This window comes from Cyprinus carpio, chromosome A3, assembly GCF_018340385.1.
Source record: "Cyprinus carpio isolate SPL01 chromosome A3, ASM1834038v1, whole genome shotgun sequence".
Taxonomy (NCBI): Eukaryota; Metazoa; Chordata; class Actinopteri; order Cypriniformes; family Cyprinidae; genus Cyprinus; species Cyprinus carpio.
The window spans coordinates 18,024,821-18,036,045 of record NC_056574.1 but is presented as its reverse complement, the minus strand read 5'-3'; the positions used below and the strand labels follow the sequence as shown (position 1 = coordinate 18,036,045).

The 11,225-nt window shown below is 39.2% G+C and overlaps 1 protein-coding gene across 1 annotated transcript; it reads right to left on the bottom strand.

Annotated features, from left to right (window-relative positions):
* Positions 1–209: 209 nt before the first annotated feature.
* LOC109058734 (E3 ubiquitin-protein ligase ZNF598-like) lies at positions 210–10,847 on the bottom strand. The gene is made up of 12 exons (XM_042721400.1): positions 10,516–10,847; positions 9,747–9,859; positions 9,044–9,173; positions 8,752–8,963; positions 6,517–6,734; positions 6,313–6,421; positions 6,059–6,234; positions 5,882–5,966; positions 2,651–3,471; positions 2,423–2,576; positions 1,656–1,800; positions 210–1,512 (listed from the first exon to the last, which is right to left on the bottom strand). The coding sequence occupies exons 1-12, from the start codon at positions 10,843–10,845 to the stop codon at positions 1,150–1,152; spliced, it is 2,856 nt and encodes a 951-aa protein (XP_042577334.1). The 5' UTR covers positions 10,846–10,847; the 3' UTR covers positions 210–1,149.
* Positions 10,848–11,225: the final 378 nt, after the last annotated feature.

Genomic DNA, 11,225 nt, shown 5'->3' with positions numbered 1-11,225 from the left:
CTTTACTTTTACTGAATGAAAATATCACCATGTTATAATATTTTTTTTTGAATATGTAGTATCTTTCGCCTTTTTGAAATGAAATATTTTTCATTTTTGTTTGATGTTTTAATGTGAGTGTATGTGTAGTTAATAGTTTTGAGTATGTGGCACAAAAGAAAGTGCTGAAGTACAAAGACTGGAACTCAAATAACTTAATCTAAGGTTGATAATGTTTGACCAGCATTTATTCTGCAGATATGTCCTGACACATTGCAAATTGTTGACTACAGGGCCATGGCACAAAACAGCAGTTCCTGAACGAGAAATGAGAAAAGGGGGCCATACTGAAGTCTCAACAGTCATCTCTGGAGGAGTGTGGAGATATATTTAAGAGGCACAAGCACAATGGTATTTAACAAAAATCTAACCAAAAAAAAATTCTTGAATTACCCATCTGTACTAATTTGGTATTTTAGATAAAACCACCTGTAGTCTGATCCCATCTGCCAACCTTTCAAAATGTGTCTCTGATTCTTCTGTAAATTTGATTTTGAAGGCAGGTGAAACGTCCTCGCACTGATTTGTGTAAAGACAATCACGTGGCCTAAAGAGTACCGAGCCATGCATTTCGTTCCCTGGCTTGATTGTTTAATTGCAAATTATTTACACAAACAAACATTCAAAAATGTTAATTAGTCAAAAATCAGTTGACAGATCACTGTAGCTTACTGTGAAATGCTATATATTAACCATTTTATTTTTCTGTTCTGTAGAGTTTGTAAACAAATGTTTTTTTGTTTTTTTTTAATTAAACGGCAGGGGCATTCTGAAATAAATAGGTTATATTTCAAAGGCAGGCAACCTTACAATTTAATTTAAAAAAAAAAAACAAATGACCATGCTAACAGCACTGGAAAAACCTGATGAAAAGATGAACTGAAGGAGTAGCTTTCAAGTAGATTAAACCTGTTTCTCTTCAAAACAGTTACTGTTCCAGTTGCACTTTTTAGGACTGATCTTTTAAAACTTTCTGAACCTGAACAATCGGAGTAAACATTACCAGTGCAGCTCAGACAACCCCTCGTCCTTTCAAGCATCTTGCCATTATCCTGGTGCAGCACCAGGTCCTGTGTCACAAGAGAGCTGTGGATGTGCATCTGCTAGCAGCTAGCTGATAATCTTGCTTATGGCCTGTAAAGAGGGGAAGTCATCATCGCCGATGTGTAGGGTTTTATGGGTGTTGAAGTCTTTCAGAGCCAGCACCTGCTTACAGGTGGGACACACTTGGCAGTCCAGCTCGAGGCTGTTGCTGGTGGTGCCTGTCTGCCAGGCTTTCTTTTTGTTTTTTTTTTTTTTTGGTTGGTTGCTTGTTGCTTTTTCTAGAGAGTTTTGGTCTCCATGGGCAGTGAGAAGCTCCTGTTGCTTGCGAGTGTCTGGTAGCAGAACCAGCAGCTCGTTGAAGACCCTGTTGAAATTCTCTCCCAACAGCTCCTGGCAGCTTTTGTAATACTGGACAGCAGGTATTAAACCCTGCTCAAGAGGAAAGAGAGGTTATTAATATCCAATACAGGACAAATATTAGAGATCAATGGAATAATATTATTATACAGGAGTAATATCAACTACCATAATATAACACTGGATAAAAAAGAGAATTGAAATGATCTAGGTACCTGTCTAAATTGGCCTGAATATTTTTTGAACTCATTGAACTTGGTTTCATCATTTTGAAGGAAATTCTTAATAGACTGAATAAGGTCCATGTTTCTCTGCTGGAAATTTTCAGGTATGAGGTAGGATCCAATAGCAGGTGTCACTCTGAAAGAAAACACAATGCTTAATAAGATAAAACACTTAAATCACTTCTTTATTTTTTACATGAAATAATGCTAAATTAATCAATTAGAATTTTAGTGAATTTTAAACAATTATCTGTTGTCAAATTTGAATATTTTTTCAAATGTTATTTATTCTTGTGATGGTAAAGCTGAATTTTCAGCATCATTACTCCAGTCTTCAGTGTCACATGATCCTTCAGAAATCATTCTAATATGCTGATTTGCTGCTTAAGAAACATTTCTTTATGTTATCTTGTAATATCTTGTATTATTATTATTATTAAATGGAAGTGTAAAGTAAAATAAATGTACATTAAATGTTCGATTTCAGCAATATTTGTATATACAGAGACCCAAAAATGGTGCAACTGAAAATATTGTTAAACAATAAGATTATCCGTACATTGTCTGGTTGTCAAATAAAGATGAACTGTAACTGTGGCTATACTGATATGACACCTGAACTTCAGGAGAACTGCCAAAAAATAAATAAAAAATAAATAAATAAATTAAAAAAAAAAATCATAAATGGTAAACTTTCATATACTTAAAATATAACAATGACTCAAACAGGGAACACCCCCCACATCACGTTCTCTAACCTATTAACAGCAGGCATTGATGATTCCTCCACATTGCTGTTGAGCGGGATGCCGGTGAATCCTGGGGGAGGTTTGCTGACAGCAGGCCCAAGGCCAGGAGGAGGAGGCGGCAGCGCACTCTGAGTGCTCTTCAATGGAAATGCACTTTTAAAGCCTGAAAACATAAGTAAGCACTTATGAGCAATGTCATTTTGGGCACTGCCTCTTTTAGGAAAGGAACCTGCTTACCAGGTGGAGGTTTTCTGGAGACAAGAGCTGGAAATTCCTCCTCCTTGGGTGGAAGAGGTTGGTCGGTTACCGGCTGCTTTAGAGGGGAAGGAATATTTTCAGGAAATGATGTACAGTACAGTGCTTCTGCTGGCTTCTCTGTGAGTCCATTTATAAAAGAGTTTGTTTTGTCTGGTGGCTTCGTCTCAGGAACATTCTCTTTGTGAGCCATTTTGGACACGGACTCGGGAGTGTGTGAGGGAGAATCCAGGGATGAAGTTGTGGCTTGCTTCTTTTTCTTATTGGTTTTGGGGTTGGGCTGAGATGAGCCACCTTTTACCGTCAACAATGTGGAGATGTCAAGCATAGTCGGTACCGTGCGGATCTCCTGAGCCGTTTTACCGGTCTGGGGGTCCTCGTCATCCGATGAGGACGGACATTTGACTTTAGGTGGAGCTTTGTGGGTTTCATTAGAGGTGAGTTTCTTTTTGCGGCGAGATGAGGAGGCAGTGAGAGGCTGAGGCACACTTCCACTGGGCGGCGGGTCACTGGCGGACAGTATGGATGAAGATACCGTAGGGGCTGTTTTGGTGGGCAGAACCACAGGTTTATTGGAAACCACCACAGGTTTGCTTCCGGCTTGAGACCAGGCTGATGTTGTGTTTGATTGAGGCTTCAGTGGTTTGATCTTGGAGACCAGTGCAGGAAAGTCCTCCTCCTGGAAGGACGAATGTTTCTTGGGTTGATTTGTGTATGCAGGCGTCATTGGAGAGGAAACAACCGAGCCAGACAAGCTTGGGAAATCATCTTCCTTCAGGGAGACAGAAGTTTGTTTGATCTTGCTGCAATGAAAGGAAGACACTGTAAAATACTGATCAGATTCAATTAAACTCAATGTTTAAAACCAGATTTTTAAGTGGTGCTTGCCCCGGATGCTGGAATGTTTTTCTTGCTGTTGCATATACCCTCCCCCATGAGCCCACTCCAAATCTCAAATCAGATAATCTGACCTGCAGAAATTACTTGGGTCGGCTCTCTGACATCATTTCCTGATTTGTTCTGCATTGTTTTGCATGTTGATTGCACCATACCACTTTGATTTGGCAGACATAATAAAAGATTATGCCAAAATATCTAAGGATTCATTTTCAAGCATTCATAGGCTCCTTTCTTTCATTAAAGGGGTCATATGATGCGATTTCAATTCTTCCTTTCTCTTTGGAGTGTTACAAGCTCTTGGTACATAAAGAAGATCTGTAAAGTTGCAAAGTCTAAAGTCTCAAATCCAAAGAGATATTTTTTATAAAAGTTAACACTCATCCACGCCCTCCTGAATCAGCTCGTTCTAACACACCCTCACATCTCTACGTCAGTATGTGAGAAAATTTACATAACACCGCCCAGATGTTCACGCAAAGAAAGAAGGCGTACCTTTTATTCTGTCTGCTGCCTCTCTCTGAGTCGCTCTGTGTTTAATTGAAGTGAAACTTTGTTTGTGCTTCCAAAAGATGACATGACTAGAAATCAGTGGTTGTGTTTCAACACTGTTCCAGAACAGCCCAACCCATATATTCCGATGTGTGCTGCACATTTTACAGAGGATGAGGACTGTTTCCTGAACCAGTAGCCTACAATGCATCTGTGGCACAACGGCTGTTTCTATAAAGCTGGGCAGTTCAAACTTTGCAGGGACAGTCTGTGCTTCTGACTCACAGCCTGAAGGTATGTTTTTTTATATTTAAATAATTTGTCGATGATTCAAACGCGAGTTCTGAGCAGTAGGCGTGTTTGTTGTTTCTCAGATCACAAATGCAGACATGGTTTTATGTTTACGCAGCGCGATACGCAACAACGTGTAAAAAGACAGATGTTCTTATAATCAGTAATTACGTCCCCACTGGATGCAACAAATGCCTCATTTGTAACGGGTTTTATTGGTTTTGTCTCGTCTAGTGGTGTCCGGATCGCGAACGAATCTTTCTATTTGACCGGATCTTCTTAGTGAACCGGTTGAACCAGTTCACCAAATCGAACTGAATTGTTTGAAACGGTTCGCGTCTCCAGTACGCATTAATCCACAAATAACTGAAGTTATTCGGCTCATAAACGTGCCTCATACTCCCTCTGACGCAAAATAAACCAATATCCCGAGTTTTTCAGGTACTCCTAACAGTACGTTGACTGAACTGCTAAAAGAGAACCGATGATGGGATGTGCATGAGCAGAGCAGCTGGACTGAGTCTCGTGCTGCTGGGACATGCATCACAGTATGTTAAGGGGCATAACATTTCCGTCACACGCTTGAGGAATTCGGTCAATCACAGCGCACTGGATAGCTGGCCAATCAGAGCACACCTTGCTTTTTTAGAGCGACGAGCTTTGTTAAAAAAAAAAAATCGACGCATTTCAGAAGGCGCACATTATATGGAAAATAATGTGTTTTTTGAACCTTAAACAGCATAAACATTGCATTACACCAAATACACAAAATATTGTTCTTTTTAGCAGCATCATATGACCCCTTTAAGATTTCAGGACAGCTGTATCAGCCTGACATTTTGAATTTATGTCCATTTAAAAACAAATCAAAACAGAGAAACATTAAAAACACTGAAAGCAGTTGTTTTGCATGTTTGTTCCACCACATGACTATGATTTGAAGGACAAAAGCTATTTTTATATGTAATAATAATGATTTTAGATTTGAGTTTACTTATATTCTATTATAAAATATATTGATTTTTGAATTAGCATTTATTTTTATATTTGTAGTTTTCATTTTAATTTTAGTCATTCTTTTATGTGATTGTCAGCTTACTAGTTTTGTGGGGGGTTTTTTATACATTTGTATTTAGCTTTAATTTAATTAACATATTTTGTTTCAGTTAGTTGCCAAGGCAACATTTCTAATTTTCATTTAAGTTTAAGTTCTTCAAATATTTACATTTTATTCCAGCTTTATTTAAATAAACAATTGCAAGACAGTTGTATCAGCCTGACATTTTTGACTTTTTTGATGCCCACCCTTTGATATAAATTTCAATACAGACATTTAAAATAAATACAAATTCACAAAGCGCTGTATTTACATGAGTGAACAAATCTTAATCAATACATCTGGACAAAATAGAGAATCAAGAATGCAAACACTAATAAAATGAAATTACATTAGCCTTCCTACATTTAAAAAAAAACAAAAAAACTAACAAACATAAAAAGTGACCCATCTTACTAAAAACAGGACAAACATACCTTTGAATAGGGGCTGGAGGTACAGCTGCCCCTAAAACTGGGAAGTCCTGAGCAGCCAAAGAAGCATTACTCTTCACTGATCGAGCTGAAATATATTCAAGCATGCAATTTCATCAACTTCCAAAATAAATAAATATATAAACATTCAATAAATTACCATATTTTTGACTGCCATACCTTGCATTTCGTTCGTCTGTTTGGCAGTGCCTCTGTTGTTTCTTATGTCATCAGGCTCCACCTTCTCTTCTTTGCGTGGCTTCTGAATACTCCTCTCTTGCACATGGCTTCTCTGTTCCTGGTGGCTGGCCATCGACGCTCGCAAAGCAGCAGCCATTTCTCGGTCCTCTTCCTCTCTGTGGACAATAACTCTCTCAGTCTTCCATGAGCTCTCTTGTATGTTCTGTTAGAATGCAGTACTGATGAAGACCTACCGATTATATCTCCAGCTCCTGACATGCTGCTGTCCTCCAGGGGCTCGTCCTCTTCCTGGTCTTCCCTGTCTGTTGAAGCGATCCACTTCCTCATAGTCATCGCCACCAACTATCAGACATAAAAAAGACATCCAAATTGGCTTGATTAAGGCATTCGGCTCCTAAACTACATCCATCTCACAGAAAGAGCAAATTCAGCTTTACCGTCATTTCGTCGCTGCTGTCTGTGTGCATAGTTGAACTGAATGTCGATTTGGCGATTCTGCCTTGCCTCGGCCCGGTTTTTGCTGTGGGCAGCAGCTTTGTGAGCCTTATAGTCAATCTCTGTGCGGAAAGCGTGAGTGAACTGCTCTGTACTGCAGCGGCCCTCCTCGCAGAGGTAATGGCTCTCTCTGAAGTGCTCACTTAGGTACTGGTAGTCACTATAGGGAAAAAATATAAGTCAATTTTAAATTAAAGTACATGGTTTAAATTGGTTTACATGCACTAATTCTAAATTACATGCTTAATTATTTCAGGTCTACACCATCCCTTCCAATCTGATTGACATGTTATTCGAAACAAGCTCAACTGGATGGATCGAGGTGTTTACATGAAAGGATTTGAGCCATCAACTAGATGTATGCAAACATAGCCACAGTGAGTTGCATCTGGAAATAAATAAATGTTAAAGGAACACTCCGACTTTTTGGGACTTTAGCTTATTCACAGTATCCCCCAGAGTTAGATAAGTTCATACATACCTTTTTTGTTTATGAGTGTTCTGTAAGTGTTATTTGACGCACCCACCGCTAGCCTAGCTTAGCAACAAAGACTGGATGCAAATGGATAAAGCATAGTAATCCCAATAAGTGACAAAATAATGCAAACATTTTCCTATTTACTGTATAGTCACAGCGTGTACAAATAACAAGGCTATATGAGACAGAGACCATTTTAATCGTATAAATACTGGGAACTATATTCTCACTAGGCGTAGGAGCACAGCACGTTAGCTACGTTACTTGGGCAGAGTGGCTACTTGGGCGGAGTGATTTAGCGCAGCACAACGAGACGCCCTGTTGAGTGGTTCCGTAAACAAAACAAACGTGACTAACTAACTAGACGTGACTCGTGATCATGGCTGACTTTGAGGAATTGTCAGGACTCAGAGGAAATTTTACTGTGTATTCAAACCAAGATCCAGAACCATATAGTTTTGAGCCAGAATACACACACGAGGAGTTACAAACTTTGGAAGCTGTAAGACAAGATGCCGAACATATTTGATGTCGAAGGGAGAATCAGAACGAACACGGACTGGTGGTGTAAATTGTGGAACATGGCAACCTATGACCAGGACAGAAACCGAGTGCCATGAATGGGACTGGGTATTGCCATTCCAATGTCAAGCTTGATGACAATCAAAATATTTGCGTCACTACCACGGAAGATTTCTCTGCCCTAATACACCCGGCAGTTGTCGTTTTTTTTTTCCCATTCATGACAACACAATAATAACAATAAAGGGGATACACGGAGCCCCTATTTCACGGTGTCACTACTACAAGGTTATATTACAATTAGCATGGCACTGTTACAGTATGGCTAATGTTAGTCATCTCAAAACATAACGGACACTTACCGCAGCAACAGGTGATCCAATTTGTCCTGTCTTTATTATCGATGGGATGGCTGTATCCCTTTAGCACACGTTTCATGGTCCGTGTGGCAACTTGCATTTTTTCAAAATGGTAGTCTACAGTAAAATGTTCAGAGCAAACGAAATACTTCGTTGATGGTGTTTACAGGTGTGTTTGGAACTATACCCAGAATAAGGCCATCGATTCATCAGGTCAGCGTTTTTTGGTGGGAATTCTATGAAACATCATAGTATTACCTGGTCTCCCCTGCTTATTGGCGCAAGCTCTTTACAATAAAGCGAACACCCATGATTGTACACTATAATTTACTATCTAATTGCTGACTCTATTACTCCAACTCTGAGCGAACTCTCTGCCCACGGCGAGTCTCGTGTGCTGCGCTAAATCACTCCGCCCAAGTAGCCACTCCGCCCAAGTAACGTTAGCTGTGCTCCTACGGCCTAGTGAGAATATAGTTCCCAGTATTTATACGATTAAAAATGGTCTCTGTCTCATATAGCCTTGTTATTTGTACACGCTGTGATTATACAGATCACAACATGTAAATAGGAAAATGTTTGCATTATTTTGTCACTTATTGGGATTACTATGCTACCATTATCCATTTACATCCAGTCTTTGTGCTAAGCTAGGCTAGCGGTGGGTGCGTCAAATAACACTTACAGAACGCACAGAAATGAAAAAGGTATGTATGGACTTATCTAACTCTGGGGGATACTGTGAATAAGCTAAAGTCCCAAAAAGTCGGAGTGTTCCTTTAATAAGTAAAAAAAGTGAACCAGAAAAGGTCTTTTACCTGTAATACTCCTGAGCTCCATCTGCATCACAGAAATGGCAGAAGAAATGATCTCGCCGCAGGTGCTTCAACAGCTCATCGTTGTCCAGGTATCGATCGTCGCAGAATTTACAAAGCGGATGCCCACGATGTGAAGTATCATCCGGGTCCCCTTGTGTTCGATGACGAGCCAGCTCTTTCCGATTGTACCACTTCCGCTCGTACGAGAATATCTGCACACAGAGCAAACTATTCACTGTAGGAATAAGGAGTGTGCAAACAAAATAATAATTTATTAAAATCAATACTCTACCTTCAGGTGCTTTGCACATAACTTGCAGCAGAAGAGTTCGTGTTGTTTTCGCATGTGTTGCTCTAATTCTTCAAATTTGGAGAACACTTTTGGTTCTGGGCATTGTGGACATTCATGCAACAAAATCTTCCTGCATTTGTTGTAAAAGATAAAAAGAGCTTGTAAAGCAATAAACTTCAAAATATTGTTGATTTTAAGCTGAAAAATAGGGCTGGGAAATCATGTCAAATTAAGAAATATCGTGAAGATTTTAATGCACTTTTCTTTTCTTTGGCAAGTAAACTGCCGAAAGATAATGTCAGAGCTGTTTACACTATCCATTTCAATGAGTTGGTTCAAAACTAATTCCACTCATCTCTTGTCAAATGTCAAAACATCTGTAAATTTTTATAGATTCAAGTATTCTCACAACATAAATGTAGTAAGTATTACAGATCATTATTATGAATTGTTACATTATTGTTAGAATACAATGTTTTGCATTTTCTCTTTTTTATTATTCAGAAAAAATGTGGGACTCCAGCCTTGATTATTTTCAACAGAATTCATCTTGTCATTTTATTCATACATTAATCCTTTTCAATCTACAATGAATGTTTAGTTCAAAAGAATACAAAACACAAACGATATATATATTGCATATTGTCGAAAGGCTCAAAAACAAAATTTTTCTCATCCCAGCTGAAATAAAAAAAGTTCCTACCTGAACTGTGCATACATCTTTCCATCCGCAAAATATATGTCATACTTCTTCTCACACTGATACTGATGAATGTGCAGAGCGGCAAAGGGTTCAGGTTTCTTTATGAAGACCACCTGGAAAATTAGAATAAATAAAAGAATGGAAGACTTCCTTACAGAGCATGAACAACGTTCTAAAAGCAAAATATGTTCAATTTTGAGGCTTGCAGATTAATGTAACTTGTGCTTCAGACACAGGCAGATCAGAGAGGACTGTCTCATCAGTCTGTCAGAGAAAGCACACGTCCAGCAGAGTCCAACGGGAGCTATCTGAAGCTGATTACATTCTGCTGAGCCTTCCCAAAATCACGTCTATCTAATTATTAAAGCACACACACACGCTTTTTGAACTCTGTTCCTGATACGTCCTCGCCTGTCATGCATGCGACCGTGAAGGAACTGGCTGTCACGGGAACGTCAGGCGATAAATCACCACTTCTACGCTAAACCAGCTCACTTATAAAACTAAAATCAAGTCTCCAAGTTTAACTACAATCAAAATGAGTCAAGAAGTCAAACAACTAGCTCAAGTTAACTTCTGAAAGATGATACACCTGAGCTAAACTCTCTCTTGACAGCTCGTCTGCACTGCTAGCGACGCGACTAGCACGGCCGCTCCCATTACAGATGGACTCGCTCGTGCACCGGGCGCGGTGTAGCGGTGTAGCGGTAGTGCTGTGTGTTTAAACGGTGCGTGAAGCGGCCGAGGCCTGCGCGAGAGGCGGCGGTACCTTGTCGAGCTGCTCCCGGCAGACGGCGCAGTATTTCTGCTCGCACAGCACCCGCATCTTGGTGGAGCAGCGGTAACACACCGGGTGATCGCACTTCCCCACCGCGAACATGTCGATGTCCTGGCAGCACAGCACACATGTGCTCTCCGCATCCTTCTTAGGGGTGTATTCCATACTGAGAGAAGGCACTGGCTGTGTGTGCTCGCGTTTTCTCGGTTTAATCCGTGTGGAATTGCAGGGCTTGTAAACGACAGCTCGGGTAGTGAGGCCGGGTGAAGCGCGCTCCTGTGTGCGTAATCGTTCGGCGCAATGCATTATGGGGACCAACATCCGTAGACAGGAAGAGCTTTTATTATGACGCACCGGACTTTTATACCGCATACCTTGCGTGAATCAAATGCTAATAATATTATAATTATATTAATATGATTGATTATTATTATAAAGATGAAGAAATTCGTAATTATATTAATATTAAAATCATGTAATTATATCAATACGATTTAATTAGATGAATTAATAGAACAATAATATGTTAAACAATATTATGCATTATTAATATAGTTGTAATGATAATAGCAATAACAATAATGTTAATTATATTAATATAAAAATATAATAATTATATCAATATGGTTTAATTAAATTATTTAAAAAACAAAAATAATTTATTAAACTATTATTTATTATACATATGACCAATCATATAA

Excerpts from the sequence above, each read along its gene's own strand:
- LOC109058734 (XM_042721400.1), bottom strand. The coding sequence starts at position 10,845 with ATGTTGGTCCCCATAATGCATTGCGCCGAACGATTACGCACACAGGAG. Across the intron at positions 9,174-9,746 it reads AAGATGTATGCACAGTTCAG|GAAGATTTTGTTGCATGAAT; the intron begins GTAGGAACTTTT and ends CAACAAATGCAG. Across the intron at positions 2,577-2,650 it reads CTCCAGAAAACCTCCACCTG|GCTTTAAAAGTGCATTTCCA; the intron begins GTAAGCAGGTTC and ends TTATGTTTTCAG.